The sequence below is a fragment of the Lissotriton vulgaris genome, chromosome 12, assembly GCF_964263255.1.
Source record: "Lissotriton vulgaris chromosome 12, aLisVul1.2, whole genome shotgun sequence".
In the NCBI taxonomy this organism is placed as follows: Eukaryota; Metazoa; Chordata; class Amphibia; order Caudata; family Salamandridae; genus Lissotriton; species Lissotriton vulgaris.
The window spans coordinates 417,747,350-417,772,276 of NC_141700.1; the positions used below are offsets into that span (position 1 = coordinate 417,747,350).

The 24,927-nt window shown below is 49.2% G+C and overlaps 1 protein-coding gene across 1 annotated transcript in view; it reads left to right on the forward strand.

Moving 5' to 3' along the window:
• The window catches only part of LOC147674115 (uncharacterized), a 71,287-nt gene extending 48,468 nt beyond the window's left edge, over positions 1-22,819 (forward strand). Inside the window, exon 2 of the mRNA XM_086945563.1 lies at positions 22,777-22,819. Coding sequence (XP_086801689.1) covers positions 22,777-22,819 — 43 coding nt within the window. The remainder of the gene's footprint in view (positions 1-22,776) is intronic.
• Positions 22,820-24,927: the final 2,108 nt, after the last annotated feature.

Consider the following 24,927-nt stretch of genomic DNA (forward strand, 5'->3'; position numbering starts at 1 on the left):
TGCCCACTGCTCACTGTTCCCTCGCCCCCGTGCCCATTCTCTAACCTCTGCCTCCCGCCTTTCAGCTGCTCCTCCCTCCCAGCCCCACTAAAAATGGTGGCAGCTGTGCGGCCGCACCGCTGGTGCACCAAAGGCAGCCCTAAGGCAAGCCCGTCTCCGCCTGTCCACGCCTGGACCGCGCCCAGCACCAGAACCCCTGGACCCCACGAACCACACAACACCAGACTCCACTGCGATGCCAGCAGCCTCCACGCACTCAACGTCAGCCGAAACCACACCTGCTTCCAGGTCACCCCGAAACAGACCAACGGACTCTTCTCCTGCCGCACCTGTAGCTTCACCTGTGACAGAACCACCAAACCTCCAAGGATTAGACCCAACCACCTCCGCTGCATACTCCTCAACACCTGCTCCGCACGCAAACAAGCCGTCGAGCTCTGGGATCTGCTCGACACCTCTGCCCCAGACGTGACCTTCCTGACCAAGACCTGGTGGAACGACTCCTCGGCGCCCAACATTGCCATAGCCATCCCGGACGGCTTCAAGATCACCCGCAGGGATCGCGCCAGCAGAACCGGAGGGGGAATAGCCATCGTCCACAAGTCCACCCTCAAAGTCGCCACCCACACAGACAACACCCTCGACACAGCCGAACACCTGCACTTCCAGATCCACACCGACCACAACACCACCCTCACAGGAACACTCATCTAGAGACCTCCCGGACCCCGGGCTCAGTTCAGCGACTCCATCGCCGACCTCACCAGCACCCACGCACTCGCCTCCACGGACTACATCCTCCTCGGGGACCTGAACTTCCACCTCTAGAACAACAACAATGCCAACTCCGCCAACCTGATCGCCAACCTCGCCAACCTCGGCCTCAGACAATTCGTCACCGCACCCACCCATGCCGCCCGCCACACGCTGGACCCCGTCTTCTCCACAGGCATCCACTTCGCCTTCGACCACACCACCAAACTCCACTGGACCAACCACTGATGCATCCATTTCACCTTCAAGAAACCAACCACGCACCACCGCACCCAACAGCTGCCTCGCTGCTGCTGGAGCAAAGTCACAGAAGGCCGGCCGATCACCACCGTTGCCCAGATCCCACCCACCGTCCCCACCAACCCAGACGCAGCAGCCCGCAACCTCAGACAGTCGATCGACGACTGCACCAACACCCTCGCCCCGCTCAAGAAACCCTCCAACAGCCACGCCAGCAAGAGAGCCACCTGGTTCACCGACGAGCTCCAGACCTCCAAACACGCATGCCGGAAACTGGAGAAAATATGGCTCCACGAACGCACACCGGACAACCAAGCAGCCCACAAGGACGCCACCCACAGACATCACCACCTCATCAGATTAGCCTAGAGATCCTCCTTCAAAGACCACTTGGACAACAACCCACACGACAGCAAAGAGCTCTTCAGCATCGTAAAGGAACTCTCCAACACCAGCGCCAACCCAATGACATCACGCCCTAACAAGAACTGTGCGACTCACTAGCCATCTTCTTCCACCACAAGATTGCTGACATCCACGACAGCTTCAACACTATGACCGCCTGACTATGCCAGACTCCACTTCTCCTGTGAACACCACCAGCGCCATCGGCCTGACCTCCTGGTCCAACGTCAACGATGACGAGACACGCAATGTCATGAACTCTATCCACTCAGGATCTCCGTCAGACCTGTGCCCAAACCACGTATTCAACAAAGCAGATGCAGCCGTCGCACCCCAACTACGGAAGGTCATCAACATCTCCTTCGAAACAGCGACATTCCCGGAAAGCTGGAAGCATGCCGAAATCAACGCCCTCCTCAAGAAGCCCAAGGCAGACCCCAAGGACTCAAGAACTTCCGGCCCATCTCCCTGCTCCCGTTCGAGGCAAAGGTCATCGAGAAAATCATCAACAGGCAATTGGCCGGCACCTGGAAGACAACAACATCTTGGACCGTCCCAGTCCGGATTCAGACGAAACCACAGCACCAAGACAGCCCTCGTCACCGCCACAGATGACATGAGGTGCCAACTAGACAACGGCAAACCATCAGCCCTCATCCTCCTGGACCTGTCGGCCGCCTTCGACACGGTCTGCCATCGCACTCTAAAGACACACCTCCTAGAAGCCGGAATCCAAGTGAAGGCCCTTGACCGGACCACGTCCTTCCTCTCCGGCAGAACCCAGAGCGTCCGCCTCCCACCCTTCCGATCCAAAGCCACCCACATCATCTGCTACGTCCCCCAGGGCTCATCCCTCACCTGACACTGTTCAACATCCACATGGCCCCCCTCGCACAAGTGGTCTGCCATCCCGACCTCAACATCATCTCCTACGCCGGCGACACCCAGCTCATCCTCTCCCTCACTAACGACCCACACACCGCCAAAACTAACCTCCACGAGGGAATGAAGGCCGTCGCCGACTGGATGAGGAGCAGCCGTCTGAAGCTGAACTCGGACAAGATGGAGGTTCTCAACCTCGGACCCACCCCCTCAGCTTGGGATGACTCCTGGTGGCCGACCACACTGGGAACAGCACCAACACCCGCCGACCATGCACGCAACCTAGGATTCATCCTCGACTCCTCCCTCTCCATGTCTAAGCAGGTCAACCCTGTCTCCTCCTCCTGCTACAACACCCTCCGCATGCTCCGCATGATCTACAAGTGGATCCCGACCGAAACAAGAAGAACGGTGACACAGGCCCTCGTCAGCAGCAGACTGGACTATGGCAACGCACTCTACGCAGGAATCGCAGCCAAACACCTACGATGACTACAACGCATCCAAAACGCCTCCGCCCGATTGATCGTCAATGTCCCCCGCCGCAGCCACATCACCTCCCAACTGAGAGACCTACACTGGCTCCCCGTCGACAAGAGGATCACCTTCAAGCTCCTCACCCACGCACACAAAGCACTCCACAATGCCGGACCAGCCTACCTGAACAGCAGACTCAGCTTCTACACCCACACCAGCCAGCTCCGCTCCGCCAGCCTCGCCCCCGCAGCTGTCCCCCGCATCCAATGAACGACCTCCGGCAGCAGATCCTACTCCTACCTCACCGCCAAGACCTAGAACACCCTCCCTACCCACATACGGCAGACCCAAGACCTACTCGCCTTCAGAAGACTCCTCCCCTCAGTGCCTTGATACCCTCATGGGTAAGTAGCGTGCTCTACAATTACTCTGATTGATTGAATGATTGATTGACCTAAAAAAGCAACCAATCCCCCTCCCCTGATGGTAGTAGGCAAATCATGTGTTTGAGTACGCAGTAAAGTAAATGTAACTTTGATTGATTGATTGATAGGCTTTATTTCGGTATGCAAATACCATAAAAGCAGTTCAAAAATACAATTTGTAAAAAATGTGATATACAATCTATTTATACACAGTTGATAAAAGCAGGTACAATAAATGATTAGACGAGTTAAAACAAAGATTAAATTGACACAGAAAGCCTTCTATTGCTAATCAACCAAGCCCATTTCAAGAATTTTGACACAGCACATACAATCACAGGGGATGTGTCAGTCATTAAAATGCGCATTGCCACTATACACTGACGAATGCCCAGCAGTCTACAGAGTGGTTTAAGCCAACGGATTCGCGGGACACGATAGTCCGGGCATTCAAAGAAGATGTGGACAACTGACTCTACATGAGTGGGACAGGATGCACGAAAAGGTGAAAGTTAGTGAGGCCCCTTCCAGCGGGCGACTACCTCCCCTACTGGTAAGGTCCCCACACGAAACTTGAAATACAGAGTGCGGTCGAACGGGATGGTGATAATGTCTAGATAGGGTTTGTTTGCCACCACATCCTTGATTCTCACAAAAGCTACTGTTGTGTTGCAATGGCGTGAGTCTAGATGTAATTTCACAGAGACCCAGTTCCAATACAACTTTTTAATAGTAACCTTAGGTGGGGCAGATTTTGTGGACCAAGCATCAGGTAACCCTATCTCCATTAGTAATCTTTTGACGTCCCTCAACCATTTGATCCTAGACCACCCTGCCATATCCATAACCTCAGACAGAGCCTCCGCGTAGGAGACCAATTCGGGCGCCCGCGACAACCTTGCCCAAAGAAGCAGTGGGCCAAGTTGCGCTTGGTCCCCAATAGGTCTGCAGCCTAAGTCCAATAGCACTGGCACAGTAGGAGTGCTTTGTGGCAATGCCATCAGGTCTTTCAGGAACTTGTTCTCTGATTTGACTATTGGATCCAGGTTACAGGTACCCCACAACTCTGCCCCATGTAAAGCGGCACTGACCCCTCTCGCTTTGTATATATCCACTACTGGGGCAATGGGTTTGCAAGATGAGGAGCGTTGTTTCTTGAGTAGTGCTCCTCCTACCCTTTTGTAGCCCAGTAGCATTTTGTAGATATGAGGGTTCCAGGAAAGGGAGTCGTTGAGGCGGATACCCAAATAGTCAAATTTGGAAACTCTCTCTAATGGCTCTGAGTTCAAGGTCGGAAGTCTGCCAAGTTTCCTGGGGGGGTTCATGACCAGAAATTTGGTTTTGTCTGTGTTAATTACTAGGCCTCTTGATAGACAAAACTCCTGGAAGCTATTTAAAAGGCTCTGCAGACCCATAGGTTGAAATGAGGAGAGTGTCATCCTCAAAAAGCAGTGTAGGGATCCGTTTGCCCGCCAAGGAGGGAGCATCCGAGGGAGTGCCAAGCAGATGTTCAACCACTCCGTTTACATAAAGTGAAAACAGAGTGGGCGCTAGGACACATCCTTGTCGGACTCCCCTTCCTACAGGAATTCTTTCTGTTTTTTCGCCCTTCGTGCCCCAACGCACCTGTGCAAAGTTGCCATTGTGAAGTTTTAACAGTAGGGAGAGAATGTAAGAGGGCAACCCTAAGTCTAACAGGACCTTCCATAGTTTCTCCCAGGGAACCAGGTCGAAGGCGGTTTTTAAATCTATAAAAGCCAGGTATAGGCTTCCCCCTCCCAACACCACCACCTTCCAGTGGAGAAGAGTTAGTCTGAAGGCCTGCTCGATGGTCCCGGTACCAGAACGGAACCCAGCTTGGAGGTCCGACAGAATGTTGTTGTCGTCCATCCATTCGAGCATCCTTCGCAATATCACCTTCCCCGCCAGTTTTTGGGTGGAGTCAATTAGACTTATTGGCCTTTAGTTGGCAGGGTTGTCCCGACACCCCTTCTTGAATATCGGGACAACCTCTGCCCCCTTCTAGGATTCAGGAATGGGCGCGCCCTCATTAATGGCATTTAACAGTGCGGATAGGAGAATCCCCCACTCCTTGGGGCTTGCCCGTATTATGTCACCAGGTAACCCACCGGGCCCGCTGCTTTCAGCGGAACCAGGGTTTTAATTACGTCCATCACCTCTCTAGCGGTAAAAGGAACAATCTCTAATCCCGTTATGGGAATTCCTGTGGGGGTGCGTTATTGGTAGATGGGTCTCTTACAACATAGAGGGATGAGAAGTGTTTGAACCAGCTCTGGGGGGAGGATATTGCACATCATTAATGTGCTGTCTGGCCTGTCCCTAGATCTAATAAGGGTCCAGAAACCTCTAGCATCCCTGTCCAGACTTGCTTTCCTCAGGTCTTCCCAGAAGCAGTCCTCCCATTCCCTCCTTGCTGCGATCACAGTCAGTGAGTAGTTTTTCCTTGCCAAACGTATGTCGGCCAAGGACTTGCTCTTCACAGCGCAAATCAAGGAACTTTTCATCTCCCTACATTTCTTTGTCTACCACGCATAGGGATTCTGCCTAGGTTTGGGCTTTCCAGCACGAGAAGCCATGTTAGGAAGATAAAAGAGTTCACTCAGAGCCTTAGTGGTAGCACAAAAGAGTGAAGTTACTTCCTCTGGATGTAGCGAGGATTCAGCTAACCTGGACTGGGCAGAGGTCAAAAGTGTTGAAATGGATAGGACTTTCTCTTTGTCCATGACAATATTACCCCATTTTAAACACCTACCACAATTAGAAGGGTAAAGCTCCTGGTGAGCTAGCGCTAAGGAGGACGTATCTACTCCTGAATACTCCGTCCAGAAGGGGCGAATAGCAAGGGAGAGCAGATTATGGTCGCTCTCTACTGAAGGGAGTACCTCCATGTCTAACAAGTGGTCCCAGGAGTTATCATCAAGAAGGATATAGTCTATTCTAGACGTATGATCCACCCTATTGTAGGTATGCGCTCCAGAAGGATCCAGAGATGTCCTACCATTCACTGCCCTAAAATCAAATTCCAAGGTTAGGGAATAGATTTGGACTGCCACTTAGGACCACCGTCTGATAGGAGGTAAGGTCAGAGCTGGTATACCTCTCCTGTTATCATCCTCAACAGTCCCTAGGGAATCCTCCAGCCCAAGAGGCTCGAACGTACAGTTAAAGTCACCTGCGACTAGAACATGGGAACTATCGGGCCCCTCTTAACCGGGATTCTAACTCAGAAACAATGGGTGACAGTAAACCTCCCTTTGATCCCCTAACATAGATGTTAAAAATGTCTAGGGCTGGCCCTCTCTTGGGTCCTGTGAGCGATATACTCAAGAGGTCAAGTGAGTCAGTCACGCGCTGGGTGACCTGACAACCAAGCGAAATAGCGACCCATATAAGAAGACCTCCAGAGGGGCGGCCTTTCCCAGAAGGGGAAGGGACTGCTGGCAGAAAGAAGGTTGAGTATCCTACCTTGTGGCATGGTTCTGTACTCCAAGTTTCTTGGAAGATACAGATGGAGAAACCCTCCACTAAGATATTCCATTCCAGAACAGCCAACTTCCTCGCAATCCCAGCAACATTCCAGCTGAGAATCTTTATGGCCGGATCGGCCATAATTGGCTCGACGTAGGGGACACGATTAGTATCCTGCCCTCCCTCAGGGAGTGAGCAAAAGGCTTTGCTTCCCCCATCAGACCCACTACCAGGACTGTCACCCTGAGGCTGGAGACCACTCTCAGTGGAGATGGATATCCAACTGTTGGTGGTAGTCTCCAAGGAGCAGGGATCCAACCGTGGGCTCATACCCAGGGGTAAGAGAACTGTCCCATGGAGAATGTCGTTTCAATAGCCTGCGGTTCTTCCATAAGTCCCCGGCCATGGGGTTTGCTGATAAGGCACAGAGAAGGGGTCAAGTTCGGGAATGGCAAGATTGTGATAGCAACTTACTTCTGGGGCGGTACCAAAATGAATGCCAACTGATCTCGGGTAGAAAAAGGTCAGATCGACTACTCCAATACCAGCACTGCTAGTGCCTAAATTCTGGCTAGAAATCAGCTGAGCAACCCTGTGATCCTTGAAGTTGACAACCACACAGTCCCCCTCAAAGCGCTTATGACTACTACCAACCCAACCCACCCTTCTGACACCAAGAATAAGCCCATCGTCTTCCCTTGGCAGTGGTCTATTAATCCTTAACCAGTGCATGGTTTTATTTTTTAGCATCTGGAAGGATTCTTGCTGCCCAACCAACAATGGTGGTACGTTGGTAAGAATGGCGACAAAGGGATGGCAGTCTGGGGGTAGATTCATAGGAGGTATTCTACGGGGCACTTTGGGAGGAACTGTGTCGGGTTGGCTAGAGGGGAGAGGGGCGGGGCAAGTCAGTGTAGTTTGGGCTAAGGCGTTACAATTATTGGATCCAGGGTTCCTAGGTTTGATGTATCAAAAGTGCCCGTGGCCTCGATAGCTAAGCACTTTTTGGGTTGGGATGTGTTTGCCCATGAATGGTCTGGAGGGTGTGGATTGATTTTATGGGTTTAGCCTGAAGAACGAGGCCCCCCTTTGGCAGTAGCAACAGCAGGAGGAAGGGACTCTGGAGCAGGTACCCCACTAGCCAACCCACTTATGTTAGAAGAATCTTGTGGAGTGGTAGAGGTCGTCGTAGCCACTAAGACCCCCCCTTTATTGCTGACCCCGGTCCTAAAGTGTGTTTTAATTAAGGATTTAGTTGAGAAAAAGTTGTCTAAGGTAGCTTGTTCAAAACTGTCCAAACGGTCCGCTAACCTTTTGACTCGTTCTACAATAGGGGTCAGTAGAGATTTCATCAGTTTCTCTATCTGCGTGAGTAAGGGTGAACCAGCCCCTTTTTGACTTATAGGAAGCTCCCGTTCCTAAACCAAGTTTCCTAATTTTCCTGGGGTGTTTAGTGTGACAACCCTTTCGGGGACTAGTATTTATTTTTCTTTTAATATGAGGGTTTTTGGGTGCTGCGTGGGATAACACGCTGTGTAAGGCAGGAATTTCCTCGTCAGTAGATGTAATATTTGAAGTTGTAGGCATGGGGGGAGGTAAGTTGGTAGAGACTGCGACCGAAGGCTCGTTTCCAGTCTGGGAGTCGAAACCTAATGTACCTTCCCCCCTGGCCAGACTGGGAGACAATGATGAATCCTGGGGCTTTTCCACTGAGACTGGCACGGTTAAGGGTGGAGAAGAAGGGACCGATGCCAGAGAACCCAGGGGTGCCCGCTTCTCTAGGGGGAGTTTGAGGAGTTCGATAGACTGCCTGCGCTCAGCGCGTCTCTCAGCTAGGGCAATCTCTCTATCAATATCACGAGTGGCCCTAGAGAAATACTTGTCTAAGGGACCCAAGATTGCAACCCCTACCGTGGGCGGGAGGGGATTCAAAGGGGGAGTAGTTGGAGGTGAAGACATGCTTAGCGGTCTTTACAGCCCGAGGGATAAGCAAGAACGCTGTAAACCGCGACTGGACCACTCGAAATACAGAAGGAAACTTAAACTACTGTCCGTTAACAAAGCTACACAATATAACAGTTCGCTACACCTTACGCAGTCAAGTCCGATAAATGGAGCTGAAGCCAATCATGTGGACTGGCTAGAGGCTGCACCTTGGAGCCATATTTAAAGCGGGTAGGAGAGAGTATCATTCTTTGTTTGAACTCGCTGTGCACATAGGGCTTCTCGGTAGAAGCGTGCTGCTACTGGCTAATTTTAAAATTGTTTCGTTTTGCTGCTTTTTGATATTTAATTTACCTTTTCTCCCCTGATTTTAATATAGATTAGAAAACTGTTTAAATATTTCATAGCCCCCTACCTGTGCTCTTACTCACGGACCGCATTCTTGCACAGCGGTATTACGCCGCATTCACTGCCATTCGGGCGGGCCGGTCCCCGCGCTTTGTTTACCTGGGGCGCCATTTTGGGTAGGTAGAAGTATCACTCCTCAGCCATTCGCTGAAGCCAATCACGTGGACTGGCTAGAGGCTGCACCTTGGAGCCATATTTAAAGCGGGTAGGAGAGAGTATCATTCTTTGTTTGAACTCGCTGTGCACATAGGGCTTCTCGGTAGAAGCGTGCTGCTACTGGCTAATTTTAAAATTGTTTCGTTTTGCCGCTTTTGATATTTAATTTACCTTTTCTCCCCTGATTTTAATATAGATTAGAAAACTGTTTAAATATTTCATAGCCCCCTACCTGTGCTCTTACTCACGGACCGCATTCTTGCACAGCGGTATTACGCCGCATTCACTGCCATTCGGGCGGGCCGGTCCCCGCGCTTTGTTTACCTGGGGCGCCATTTTGGGTAGGTAGAAGTATCACTCCTCAGCCATTCGCTGAAGCCAATCACGTGGACTCACTAGAGCCCTCTATAATAAGATGGACATGACGCGCAGCGTGTACGCGCATCGTGGGCGCCGGATGCCCGCCGGAGTCACGCCAGAGTCCAGCCCGTCTGCGCCCGTCCGCACTGAGGACGCGCTGGACGGTTGGACTCTGGACTCTGTTGATGCTACCTTCCCTACCCTCAGCTACTCCCGTCAGGAAATGCTGCGCCTGAAACCCCGAAGATCAGGGTGCACGCACTCATCTGAACCAGATGAACTGCTCTTTCCTTTGCGATGTGGTTGTCATTTCAATCCTAGGCCATTCGATTCCCCCCACCATCCTTCCTCTGGTAATTCCGATGCCACTAGGTCCAGAACAATGGGAGTAGAAGGCATTTTGGTCAATGCCCGCTCCCTTGTCAAAAACAAGATAATGTTTAGGGAAATGGTCCAAGATAGAAATCCCTCTCTAGTGTTTATCACTGAAACGTGGGCCAAAGATTCTTCTGGCCCCGATCTAATTGAAGCGGTCCCTGAAGGGTACTGCCTGGCTAGACTTGACAGACAGAGACGAGTGGGAGGTGGTATAGCGATCCTTCACAAAGACCACCTGCAATGTCACACTGTACCTATCCCTGATTTCCCGGACTGCTTCCAGGCCCTTTACTTTACTATAAAGGAAGCACAATGTCCTTTTCTCAATGGTATTCTTTTATACCGACCTCCAGGCCCACGGACTGATTTTACCTCCAAATTCCTTCAGGCCCTGGAACCATATTTTGGTCGAGATAACTTTTCCATCCTGGGTGATTTTAATTACCATTTAGTACGGCATGATGCATCTGATACCTCAGGACTTATTGAGGCTTTGGCGTCCTGTGGGCTCACGCAGCGAGTCAGTGGAGCTACCCATCGGGCAGGTCATACGTTAGATGGTATCTTCTCTAACGATCATCGTTTAACCACCAAGGAACCGGTGCACCTATCTTGGTCTGATCACCTCGCAGTTCCATTTCTTTTGGAATATCACAGGGGAGATGGAAGCAAAAAAGGGAATCACGCAATGGTAACGGCTAGAAACTTCAAGGACATTAGCAGCCATTCTTTTGCACCCTGGGCTGCCAGCCTTTCTATCACGGGTATAGATAGTGTACAGACCGCAGTCGGCCATTTTGAACGGGTCGTCACTGAGGCTATGAATGAGCTAGCTCCTTTACAGGCCCGCCGCCGAGCAAGGAAGAGGCCATCGGCCCCATGGTTTTCCGACTCCCTTAGGCTCCTCAGGCAGGAAGTGAGGAGAAAGGAGAGGCTCTGGCACTCTAGTTGGGACCTTAAGAATAAAGAAGCCCACAAACTCCTTGTTAGGAAATATAAGGCTGAGATTGTGCAGGCGAAACAAGATTACTTTGTGACCCTGACAACCTCGCTTTCCTCGCCGAAGGAGCTTTTTAAAATTGTCGACTCTCTAGTCGACCTACAAACCCCTGATCCCGTCACACCTTCGCAGGATCTATGTAATAGAATTGCCTCATTTTTCCACACAAAAATTCTGGATATCCATCTAGCTCTTGAGACACAAAGAGCTTGTATTAGTGTGCCTACTGATCGGGTCGAGACGAATACGTTCACCATGGATGTCTCCCCATCGGGCACCCTGGACTCCTTCCCACCCCTGGATTCGTCGGAACTTGAAGTTCTACTTAATAAGATCAAATCTGGTTCCCCCCTGGATACTTGCCCCTTGAAAATTATCAAGCAGTGTAGGGAGACCTTCCTGCCACCGCTGCTAGAAATAATGAATCTAGCTATAAGAGACGGTGTCTTCCCCTTGGAATGGAAGAAAGCAGTAGTAAAACCTCTGCTAAAGAAGGCCTCCCTCGACCCGGAAGTCCTAAAAAACTTCAGTCCAATCTCGCTGCTCCCTGCCCCGGCGAAGATGCTTGAGGCACATCTGAACAAGCATCTCGCTGCTTTTGTGGAAAGCTCGGGCTGCCTTGACTCTTCCCAGCACGGATTCAGGAGGGAACACAGCACCGAGTCGGCCCTCACTGTCGTGCTTGACAACATCCGCACGACAGTGGATATGGGCCAGACCACCCTCCTGGTCCTGTTAGACCTAACTGCGGCCTTCGATACCCTCTCTCCCTCAGTTCTTACATCTCGCCTGAGGGATGTGGGGGTGAAGGGCGCAGCTCTAGATCTTCTGGCCTCCTTCCTAATTGGGAGGGAACAAAGAGTCAAGATGGGTGAGTTTCTATCTCCATCCCGACCTGTGCTATGTGGGGTCCCACAAGGGTCGGCTCTTAGTCCGACCCTATTCAACATCTATGTGACCCCACTGGCAAGATTAATAAGAACTTTCGGGATGGAGGTAGTCTCCTATGCGGATGACACCCAAATTCTCGTCTCTCTCTCCCATTCAGATGTGCAGACCGCCTCCAAGTTTAGATCTTGTATGGAGGCGGTTGGTCACTGGATGATTCAGAACTCTCTTAAACTGAATGGGGAGAAGACTGAGGTGATGGTGTTTGGTGGGAACGAAAACATCTGGTCATCTAGCTGGTGGCCTGATTCACTTGGAGTGTGCCCTTCCCCCACAACATCCGCAAAAAACCTTGGGGTGATGATAGATCCTGCCCTGGATATGGGCAGACAGGTGTGTAGAACCATCTCCACCTGTTGGGGCCTAATTCATACTCTGCGAAGGATCAGGAAATATCTTTCTGTGCAGTCCAGAAAACAAATAGCCGTCGCACTTATTGGTTCACGTCTGGACTACTGTAATGCGCTGTATGCTGGGCTAAACAAGAGCCTCCTGCAGCGCTTACAGGTAGTCCAGAATGCCTCAGCCAGATTTGTTCTGGATGTTCCCAGACGCTCCTCGGCAACGTTGGCCAGAAAAACGTTGCACTGGCTTCCGGTAGAATACCGAGTACGGTTCAAGGTCTTGTGCATGATATACAGAGCCATTGCAAAAAACAGTGACTCTGGAGTGGGTGCCATCATCTCCCACTACATTCCCGGAAGGAATCTGCGTTCCTCCGGGAAATTGCTTCTGTCAGTCCCCCGTATACGAAGAGCCAAATGGGGTGGCAAGGCTTTTTCCACCTTAGCCCCCAAATCGTGGAACGATCTCCCTTTGGATCTTAGGTCCCTGCCTTCCTTACAGACATTTCGCAGTGCCCTAAAAACTCGCCTCTTCCTACAGGCCTATGTGTAAGGATGAATGGTTCAGACTTTTGATTTTATTGTTAGGCGCCTTGATGCCTTCGGGTTATTGTTTTGCGCAATATAAATTTTTATCATATCATATCATATCATGTCAGAGAGTGGGCCCAGCCCAGCAGCCCCTGACGGCCACAGATGGCCCGCCCTTGTCACGGGCTTCTCCCGGCGCACTCCCGCGCAGCGGGGGGTAAGTCCAGTTCTTATTGGGTGTGTACCGCACAGGGGGCGGTGCTAGCAGGGAGAGCGGACCAGGTGTTTCAAGTTGGCCGAGCAGGGACTCCTGGGAGATGGAGTCCCCGCACTCACGCTCGCAGCCCTGCCCTGCCCCTAGGCTCCCCAGTGACAGCAGCTGATTCCTGCAGCAGACCTCCTCCACGAAGTGGGACCCCCAAAGCGGGTTCCGCGAGCAGTTGGCTTGGAAACACAGCGGGTAGCCCAGCAGGATCCTCCAGTAATGCAACAACCTTTCAGGAGCTCAAACGCGGTAGGGAGAGTTTTTTTATGACCTGTGCACAGGGGGCGGGGCTAGCAGGGAGAGCGGGCCAGGTGTTTCAAGTTGGCCGAGCAGGGACTCCTGGGAGATGGAGTCCCCGCACTCACGCTTGCAGCCCTACCCTGACCCTAGGCTCCCCAGTGAAAGCAGCTGACTCCTGCAGCAGACCTCTGCCACGAAGCGGGACCCGCGAAGCGGGTTCCGCGAGCAGTTGGCTTGGAAACACAGCGGGCAGCCCAGAAGGATCGTCCAGTAATGCAGCAACCTTTCAGGAGCACAAACGCGGTACAAACAGTCCCACCGGTCAGCAGCTAGGGAGAGTTTTTTTATGACCTGTGCACAGGGGGCGGGGCTAGCAGGGAGAGCGGGCCAGGTGTTTCAAGTTGGCCGAGCAGGGACTCCTGGGAGATGGAGTCCCCGCACTCAAGCTCGCAGCCCTGCCCTGCCCCTAGGCTCCCCAGTGACAGCAGCTGATTCCTGCAGCAGACCTCCTCCACGAAGTGGGACCCGCGAAGCGGGTTCCGCGAGCAGTTGGCTTGGAAACACAGCGGGCAGCCCAGCAGGATCGTCCAGTAATGCAGCAACCTTTCAGGAGCACAAACGCGGTACAAACTGTCCCAAACTTTAAGATAACAAGAAGAAAGGAAATGAGAGTTACGTTGAAACCAACCAATGGTAAGTAATTGGCAGGCTCTAAGCCTGTTTTACGTTTTTTTGTTTTTGTTTACAAGAGATTATGCATAGGTGAAACCTTAAAATCACCAGATGAAAGGGGACCAGTTAACTGTTTGCAGTGATTGGTGCTGAGTTCCCAACAGTGTTCAACAGTTTTAATAACTTTTAATCTGTTTGAGCTAGAAATTATCTTTATTAACATCTGCAAATCAAACAGCAGATACCTGTTAGGGTGGTGAGTGTGAAAAATTCATTTCTATTTGAAAAAATCCAGAGAATTACAATCATTTTTGTCTCGTGGCCCTGGTTACAAGATATCTAAAAAAAGGCCTTTCAATCGAAAATGAGACTGAACCATGTCAACTTTGAATTATAGAAATTATATAATTATATACATTTCTCAGAGCATTGTAAATGGCTGGTCTTTCAAAAGTTAAAGATGTACTTCTTCTCTTGGTCCCAAGAAATGGCCTGCCACTGTTCTCTGTTGTGCCTTGCTCCAGAATGGTATGTTGATACAGAAGCAGGAGATCAAGAGAAATGCCGGCTGTAGAAAACTCCAATTTCCAGAAGAAACCTGAGTGCAATATGACCAGGTATTGACGAGTTCCCACCCTCAAAGCACCTCTATTGTATTCCGTGGCATTGTGGGTACCACCCCACTCTTCCCCGAGGCATAGATTGCATAATACATACCAAAAGAAATTCTATAGGTTAGGGGTCATAACAACCCTGGCTGTATTTTATTAAGAGAAAGACTACACATTAAAATGTTTGTACATTACAATACGCAAAAAAGCAATAACACTCCATACACTATTCATACACAATATTTGTGTACAATGTTATTTACAATGTTTGTGGATGGCTAACCTTAACAGAGATTCTAATACAATAGCCATTCCTAATCCCAAACTAAAGAATATATACATTCGTCTCTGTGTCTCCGAAATTGAGCCTATGGGCAAGGTCATGATTGGTCCAACTACGTGCTAGGACCCCCCTCCCCGGAGTGACCTTGCGCAGGAGGCCTGTCTGCCCAAGTTACATACCTCGGGCACCCCCTACACCCTCAAATACAACCCCCAAGGGGCTGCGCTGTTATGCTAACTTTGTGCCCACGTGCATGTGCGGGGATTGGCCGCAAGGTCCTGCTGAAAGTGTGCACTTATCCACCCTCCCCCGCACCCTCCGGCTGACTGGCTGTGAACTACTCCTGGAGTTCCATGAGAGACTGCTATCCCCCAGCTATCCCCATTAACAAAGAGGATGCCTTCTAAGGACCGTAAATGCCTCACCAATCATGACCTTACTGCCACAGGCCAGCATAGTTCCCCGACTATCTGCTCCCCTCACAAGTGCCCTAGGGTCATGAGTTGTCTCGTACTCGGGTCCACCATGCCAACCATATTTCTAAGAAAAACTCATTCCCCAACTTTGAGAGGTGAACGCCATCCTGTAAGAAAAACTCCTCCCCCCGAATGCATCCATGTGAGATGGTTTGGAGTTTTGGGGACCAAAACTATTTTTCACGGCCCAGACCGAATTGCCCCCGCAATTGGAATCTTTGGATGATGTTGGACGACGCTAAAACAGACTGTAGACATCTCTTCGCCAACCACCCTATCTCAGGGATCAGTGCCTCAAAAATGCTCCTTCTGCCCATGTGTACCAGACTGTTGCCCCCCAGATGTATCACCACAATTCCAGGGGGTTTGCACACCTTAACCAACAAAGACTCCAACATGCTCCTTAACTGCCCAGGCGCAACCCTCTCTGCCCATTAATGAATGATGAACCCCGCCTGACGGGCCCACTCCATATAATTTCTTATGAAAAAAGGATGTTTTAACCTGTTCATATAAGAATGGCCTACAACCCATACTTCAGTTTCACCCAGCCCCCAAGCGGGCATCTGGGCTGCACGAGGATCCTACCGACGGCGTACAACAGTAAGCTTCCATCACCGGACATGAAACTGCGAAAAGACGCAGAAATACACAGTTATTAGAAAAGTGTCATAGCCTTAAACCATGTCCAGCCTAATGTAACGCCTATAACAACCTGAGGACCACTGTCTAATCCTCTGTACCACTTGCTCTGTAAGTCCCCTAGTCGTGGCCTCTGTGGCTGCTCCAATTCTGAAGGAATGGGAACCAAATTCGGAAAGGGTCCAACCCCGCCGCCTTGAGGGCTAACCCAAGAATCCTGGTGAACTGAAACTTGGTGAGCTGATTGCCATCGTCGTCCCCCTCGGACCCACTGCACCCGAGGATGTATTGAGTTTACCTACGGGACAGCAAGAGCTCCTTTGCGCTCTATGCAACAAAACATGGTCTCCCCTGCCGCCCTAGTCCGTTCTTGGCCGAGAGATCGATAGAGACACCAAACCCTCCTATATCTGCACATGCGTCAGCTGAAGCCTTCCTTTCCAATCCTTCTTATTACTTGGCACCAGTTCCACAACCCTGAAAGCGCCATAAAAGGACAGGGTAAAGGCTGCCCTGAAAAGATGGACCTCTCTGGTGGACCTTCAAACGCTCCCCAGTGACCCCAATACCGCTGCCAGTGTGTTGATGTCAATAGGGCACCGGGTATCTGACTGTGACCCCTGTGTGTTGCCACTCACTTAGAGCACACTACATTTTGAAAGTGCTGGTTGCATCCCGGCAGCCCCGCATTTTTGGCAAAGAAAGAAATCGCCACCATATGGCGCTGTATGCATGCTACGGAACACCCCCATCCCTTAATGCCATCAGGAATGATAAGATAGAGGAGGATTCATGCCACACCCCTTCACAGCCTTCCCCAAGGAAAGTACAATAGGCACTAAAAGCCCTCTTATAGGCCCGCCTCGTCATGGGTGCTAGGCTGGCTGCAACAAGGTCTGATAGGTCAGGGCACCAAGTTGTCATAGATGACCTGGAAAGGGCTTTTGGCATTCTGCAGCTTCCGGGTGGTTTGACCTGAACACCTGCATCTTGAAACGAGACAGAGCAGCATTATTCATCACACCTATGACATGATTGGCCCTAAACAACACAATCAATTTCATGTATGGCAGCACTATCCCTTTTAACAGCCTCAGTATCATTTTACATTTAGCTGCCTGCTGGTTAATGCACTCCACTACTGACATGTTGTCTGACGACTGATTGATTGTGGAACTGCATTGATGAAATGGTCAATGCCACCAGGATGGCGAAAAGCTCCAAGAAACCTATGTTAGCCGTCAACACATCCACCACCCACAACGATGGCCAAAGCTGCGTGGACCATGCCGGGCCCAGGATTGCACAAAACCCCTCGCTTCCTGCTGCATCTGTCATCAGGCCCAGCTCCTCACTGGACCTGGGGGGACTGGGTCACACTATGGTGCTGTTGAAATCCAGCAGGAATGCCATCCAAATACGCATATCCTGGCAGACCTCACTGAACATCCATGTGTGGTGGTGCTTTTCCCTTAGACCCAACATTACATGTGTGCTGGAATGCAAAAATGGGGGGCCATGGGGATGATTTTTAGTGCCAAGTTGTGCTGTCTAACAGGTTTCTGCAGCTGGTGCAAGATGACCTTATCCTTACTCAAAAACTCCTGCAGTGCGAGGGTAAAAGTGGCAACCTTCCCCTGCGGGAGCCGTGACACCCCATTTACAGAGCCTAACTCGATGCCCAGAAAGCCAATTTCTGTCAAAGGCCCCACAGTTTTGCCCGGCGTCAGCGCGCAGAAATACTGCAATGCCCTGTCACACTCTGGTGTGCACACAAGAAAAGGAAATCATCTAAGTACTGCAGAACCCACTCATGTCCTGTCTCCTGCCTGAAAATTCATTCAAGAAAAAAACTGAACTTCTCAAAGTATGAGCAGGAGACAGAGCATCCCATGGCTATGCACTTGTCCATTTAGTATTTTCCCTCGAGCTGAAACGCCAGCAAATGGAAATCCTGCGGGTGCACAGGGAGTAGGCGGTACGCTGACTCAATGTCCGATTTTGCTAAGAGGATACCTGCCCCAGCTCCTGGAGCATCTGTATTGCATGATCCCGGGAGGCGTACCTAACAGTGCATAATGCACTGGCAATCGCATCATTCAATGACTGCCCCCTGGGAGCTGTGTATCAGGCAAAAATCACCCAGGTCCTTCTTGGGCACCACCCCCAGCGGTGAGCAGACAAAACCCCCCAAAGGCACTGTTTCAAATGGGCCAGCCACCCTCCCTAATATCAGTTTCCATTTCAATGTTTGCCACTGCCTAGTTAAACCTTACAGATTGCTGATTCAGGTGGTGTGGAACACCCAGGTAGCCAGCTGCTGGGGTCCTAAAACCCTCCTTGAAACCTTCAAAAAGAATTTGGGCTATGGTTGGACAACTGTATTTATATAGCCATGGCATCAATCCTGTTAACTTCACCAGGGAGGGAGCTCTGATGAGGAGTAAATCAACACTCTTGCTTCTTACCCCCTTTATCCTTTGTTTTCTTAATGCATTTTGATTCGAGGTGTGAGGGAGGCTGCAAAATGAACAAGCATGCTTGAACCTACATGGCCCTGGCGGCCTGGTGCAGGTTCACTTATTATAAACCCAGCACATCCCCTTCCCCCCATGTGTTACCCGAGGGGCCTGCTCCAAAGGACTGCCTGAGGTTGTTGTCCTGGCACACTTGTTTCATGTGGCGTAACCACATAATGAGGTCAATCTGATCCCATGTTAAATCATGGTCAGTTGCCTTTGCCCTCCTAAACTCCTTGTCGTATTCCTTCCACCCCACACCCTCGTATTCATCATGTGCACAAGCAATCCTATTCTGATAACATGCCATTAGGGTGCCCAAACCAATAAAATGTGCTGCTATGATTGCTTGATAGCTGGAGAAAACATGTATCTAATTAACCAACGTCTCGTCAATTTGCCCAGATGCTCCCTTGGGGACTGTATCTCTCCCAAACCTAAACTTGGCAACACTTGGGCCATACCTGAGGCTGCGGCATCTTGTTTCTTGATGGGGGCTCCCTCCACCGCTGTACTGGCTTTTCCAGTCATGGGAGAACACTTGTTTTTCTCTGCACAGCCCTGATCAGTTATGTTAGCTGCCACACTACCAACAACTGTTATCCCCACTGCCACAGTCTGGGCCCCCGTCTGCCTGGACCCTTCCATCTGCATCACCAGTTTGCTAGCTTTTTCAAAATCATCCCCCTCAGCCAACAAGAGCCCACTGCCAGCTGTGGGGGCCCATGTCCTGAATTTTGAGAACCATGGCAGCACAGCAGCTAAGTTGGTGACTAACTGAGGTTGGCTAGGGGCTCCTCCAGCATTCAGTCCACCCGATGGCACCTCATTGGCAACTAAAACCGGCTGACTAGGGCCCCCCCTGCAATCAGTCTGCCCGATGGGACGCCACTGGCGACTACAACCGACTGACTAGGCCCCACCGACATTCCGTCCACCCGACTGTACCTCACTTGGAACCCCTAAACCCACCCCATCAGAAGGGACTCTCCCACCCGGGGTTGAGGGCACTGAAATCTCCACTACTGGAACCCAAGGGGGGACCAGACCTTCGCTCCCGCCCTGCGCCTACGCCTCTCCTCAGCTAATTCCTTCCCATCCACCCAGCTTCTCAACTCTGCCAAGGACTGGCCCATATCATCCATCCTATGCATCATTGCCTTCATCAATTCCTCCATATGTGTATTCTTTTTGCCTTTCCGCATCTTAGGTGCCATTGCTGCTCAACGCCTAACCCAGCGACTAAATAGAGACACCACACCATACTGCCTTTACAATTTCCCAAAATGGAGCATACCTGCCTAAAAAAAACAAGACCCTCTGGAGTGATATATACCACTATACCGTGGCTTCACCTGGGCAATGCCTAATCCAGAACAGCCACCATTGCACCACTACCTACTCCCAACAGCAAAAAGGCACCAGTGGGTAAAATACAGCTCTGCTGCCTATAACAGGGACAAAATGGTAAGTAATATGGCAGGTAATATCAGCTCTAATCTCCAGGAAGGTTCTACACCAACTCTTGGTACCCCCTCACTATTTTAATACATCTCTAATGTCTGCCATTCCCCAAGATGATGGAAGCATAGGAATTACGTTGGCAAGGTTGCAAATCACTTCTATTCACCTCACCAGTTGGATGAGCAGGTGAGTTCAACAGTTCTCATCCCAGCTGTTCACTTGGGCAGAATTTCTTACATTCTTTCTGCAGAGCCTTCTGCATAAGTTTACTCCCATGACCCATCTGCAGAGTAAGCCAGCTTTACTTTCTGGATGTTGCAGATCTAGCTGAATGGTCAGCATACTTGGCGTCCCTGCTCTTCACAGTGTTCGTTTCTCACTTCTGGGGCCTTAGAGGCAAGCATCCGTTAGAACAAGAATTGCTGGATGGTATATATGTATGTATAAAGACATTGTGGGAGGTACTCTACACAATGCTTTCAACAGTTGCGGCCTTTTAGGCCGAGTGCCGAAAGGTATCCTGGCTTAGCAGTCATGGATTTCCAGACGATTTCTCAGCAGAGATCTCACTTTTGGACTGGAATACCTGAACAAAATCAGCACAGCAGTGGTATGACATTTTTGACAATTGTGACACAGGTATGGCAGTTGTGTGGATTCACTGGAGGTCAACTGTCTTAGAAATGTGTGACTTCTCAGACCAATTGAGCTCCCACTTCTGTGTCCTAGGTGCTGAGCATGTCCTTCAAATGATAGTTGAATGCTGGGGATGTGTGGTATTTTAACAGCAACTGGGGCCAGTGCTTAGTACACTGGCGGAGATTCTACCTGTGATGAATGTGTGACTAACAGAAAATACCCTTGGGGTACCTGCAAAGGGCATTAACACCCTGAGTATGTGGATTTATTTCCCCAAAAACCAAAATGAAAGGGCTTTCCAATCCTTTTGGTATGGCTATTATGAATGGTGTATGCCTGCCTTATGAATGAGTTGGATTAATTGATGCTATCTATTGGGGTCTTGATCCTGGTGAAATCCAGGGACGTCATTTGGGGCCATTACGTGGCTGAAACATGTTGACCTATGCAATATAGTAGAAAAAATGCCCCAAGGCATCCTGATTCTAATTGTAATTACCCCCCCCCCACCCTGGACTTCTTACATTAAAGGAGATACTTGGGACACCACAGGAGATATTTTGAAGATTTCAGATCCCACACAACATCTCCTAAAATAGGGCTCCCTATATTATAGGGAGCACAACCAACACTAAAATAATTTCTGCTGAGTGAGTCAAACACTGTGAGGAAGCATGACACTTAGGTTGGTGTGTGGGGGCTTGCCTAACAGTTTTTTTAAATTGTTCATGCCCCTAAACTCATACACAGGATATGTAAGGTGTCCAATACAGACAGATAATTTCTCTGCACATCTTCTTATAAGTTGTGATTGCTTTTTATTTGTTGGAACTCAGGGTTCAACTAGCTTGTTACTTCTTATAGATGTTTAGTGGATTTGTGTACTAGTGCATAATATAAAAAAAGATATAGGCACAAAGCTTTAGTTTCCAATTGTTTGTAATCACATATATATCCACCTTCACTGCTGGTATTCGTGCTGCAACAGTGAGCATCAAATCAATCAAAGCACTGCTCTGGACCATCACCACTGGTTACAACCTAATAACCTTCTCTTAATTTGTCTTCCCCTGCCTTGTGCCTCTTCTCCTCTTTATGCGTTCACTTCCCTGAGTAGACAATCGCGTATGTCCCTACTGCATAAGAGAAAATGGACAGGGCAGGATCAGGAAGGTGGACAGAGACAAAAAAACAGATTCGTGAGAGATGCGAAGTAGGAGAAGTGGCAGAAATAGAAGAGATGTTGAGAGATATGTGAGGTACGGGGTAGCCAGAAGAAGAAATAAAGATAGGTAGAAGAGGAAGATTTAGAACTAGAAAGAGGTAAGGTTTTAGAGTGTGGTAAGGAGAGATACAGATAGGGAGAAGTGAATGTAGTGAGGCAGAGGAGCACTCCAAGGGGTGAAGTAGAGAGATAGGTAATGTAGAAAAAGAGGTGAGTTAGAGACATGAAAAGGCAGTGAGAGGTAGAGGTACATAGAGAGAAGAGTTAAAATGCAGAGATGCAAGGTAGAGAGTGATCAAAATGAGAAGAGGTATAGAAAAATGAGTAGGTAAAGAAAGTAGTGGCGTAGAGAGAGAGGGATGAGGAGTAGAAATAGAAATGTCGTTTAGAGGGAAAGGAGGAAATTGAGAGATGTAGGTGACATTTAGAGCTTTTTGGTAGAGAAAGAGGACGATGAGATAGAGCGATCAATAAAGAAAGAGGTTGTGGTAAAGTGGGTGAGATGAAATGGAGAAGGAGGTGTGGACATGGGGTTGTGTGAGAGAGCGAGACTAGCTGATGATTGAGGAAATGTAACTGGTATTTAGAGAGGTGGAGGAATGGGATCAGAGGTAGATCGAGAGAATCAGGAGGTGGAGAGGTGAGGTCCTGAACTAATAGTGATGTAAATTGGGGGGTTTGGTAGTGTGTGAGAGAGAGAGAGAGAGAGAGAGAGAGAGAGAGAGAGCAATGTGGTAGAGAGAGGTGAGGCAATGTGAGATGAAGAGAGAAATGAGAGATAGGGGAGGGGGTTGTGAGGTTGAGAGAGAAGTAGAGAAAGGTAAGGTATTAGAGACATGGAGAGAGGGCTAGAGAGGGGAGGAAAAGTTATTATTGCAGGAATTTCGTCTGTCTCAGTCACTTTACCAGGGTCCCTCTTAGAAGGCGGGGCCCTGTACAATTGCCCACTTTGCTCATGCCCTAAAATGTCTCTGTTCAGGACGTCAATGCGAAGGGCCAAAGACGTGAATGAGAATGAGTAAGGCAGCAGTGCTCATTCTGAAGAGATGTATAAGCAGCGCAGGGAATCGACTCCATTGAAGTGTATGGTAGCATTCATGTGTAAGTTTTGTTTCCAAGTCCAAGTATCACCAGTGACTGCTATTCTCAATTATGTTGATGAATAGGTAACTTGGGCGACCATATTGAGTGTCCCTTTTCTTCATAGAGACCTCCAAGCATTGGAGATCGTATTCTTAAATGTCCATTTGTGAATCACACGATGACAAGTACCTTAATCTCTGGTACAGAAGTGTTTGAACAAACCTTTCTAAGCACCTCTGATCCATTGGTTCCGGAGTCCTGACAACATTTTGGGGTGCATGGTGGCTGATTTATTTGGCATGGTTGATGCGTTCTAGTCTATGATGGGAGTATTTGGGAATGTGAAGTCCGATTTATGAGGTGTTGGTAATTCAAGCTCATAATAATGCCTAGCATATGAGGAAACATTCTTTTGCACAAATAAAATGCAGGCTTTTGAAATCACGTTTGAGTTCATAAGGACACTCTATGGAAGCAAATTGCATAGTACTTCCCTACAGGGCCATACGTTAGACACACAACTTTGGAGACAACTCATGGAGCATTTAGAAGATACAATGACACAGTTTGGGCACATTAGGGGTTTCTGGCCACTTAAAGGTTCTTTTGGGAAGATCAGGAAATATTTTGTCCATGTGGTGTATGTCTTTATTCATCTTCACTTTGCAGAGCAAAAATCTGCCCACAAAGGAGGATATCCTCATGCTATTTGGGCAGGTTTATAATATGTTAGCAAGAATATGACACAACGTGTACAAGGGGAAAGGTTCAAACGAGGCTTTCAAGGGAAATCAGAGCACTAAAAATCAAGGAAGCCAAATAAAACAACTAGTCTAGGAGGAAAGAAAGTAGATGCTCTAGGTATGACTGTTCTCCAAAATTTCAGCAACATGTTGCAAGAGCCCTTTGGAACCGGAAATGTATGGTAGGCACAATGAAGAGCCATAGTCTGTACACTGCAAGTTTCTTCAATATAAATAGGACATAAGTCGCAACAAAAGGCTGCATGCCGTGTAAGACGTATCTGCAGGGTGCACGGACTGCACAGCCATCTCACGCGTACTGTGAACCCCATTGAAATTCAACAGGCATGAGGCATGACCTGCAGTTTAGTTTTAGTATTATTTTTATTTATGGTATTTTGAATTGCATTAACCTAGCAACAAAGAGCTGTGCACACATTACAGAGCGCAGTTTTTTGTGGCTGAAAAATCTCAAACATTAGATGGTATATACTATATATAGATAATTGTATGCGAGGCCCAGGTGAAACCACACAAATTAAGATGTGATGATGCAGGGGAACAGCTACTTGTGAAGGCACCGCATATTGTTTAACATTCCATAATTAGTACATATTACATATTTACAATTGAGACAAGGAAATAATGCGATGTTCTAGAATAGCTCACAATTTTCGTGTAAATTTTAAACGCCTAATTAGAGCTCAGGTCTCATCCTCTCAAGTCAGCAGTTTGCAACTAGATTAGATGAAGAGAATTTTGGGGTGTGTTATTTAACTTTCTTCATATATGTTGCCACTCTCAGATCATATGATGTAATGGTTGGAGATATGGTAGCACATTTGGGATATATGGTGGCATTTACGGAGTACCCCTTCGCTAATTTGAGTCATACAATAGCATATGATTGGGCTTGCGAAGTTGTTATTGAGCTGAGAGAGAACTATTTGGGAACTGCAGTTTACAGCCTGATGTCTGGGACCTATTATGTGTCCTTTCCAGCTTGTGATAGTCCTTTCAAGTGATATAATGGCACGTTTTGAGCATATGACAACATGTTCGGAGCGTATGAAGGGATGGTTGGCACATTTGTGGCATGTTGTGGCACTCTGGGGAATTTCATTTATGGCACATTAATTCAATTGTGACAAGATGTAAGGAACTCTGGGACGTTTTATGGCACCTTTAAGGTATGTAGTAGCATATTTGTGGCTTATGATGTCACTTTACCGTAATTTAGGCACAAACAGTATGTTTCATGCTAACATATTTACATCTTGTGACAGCACGTGAGTCCGCACTGA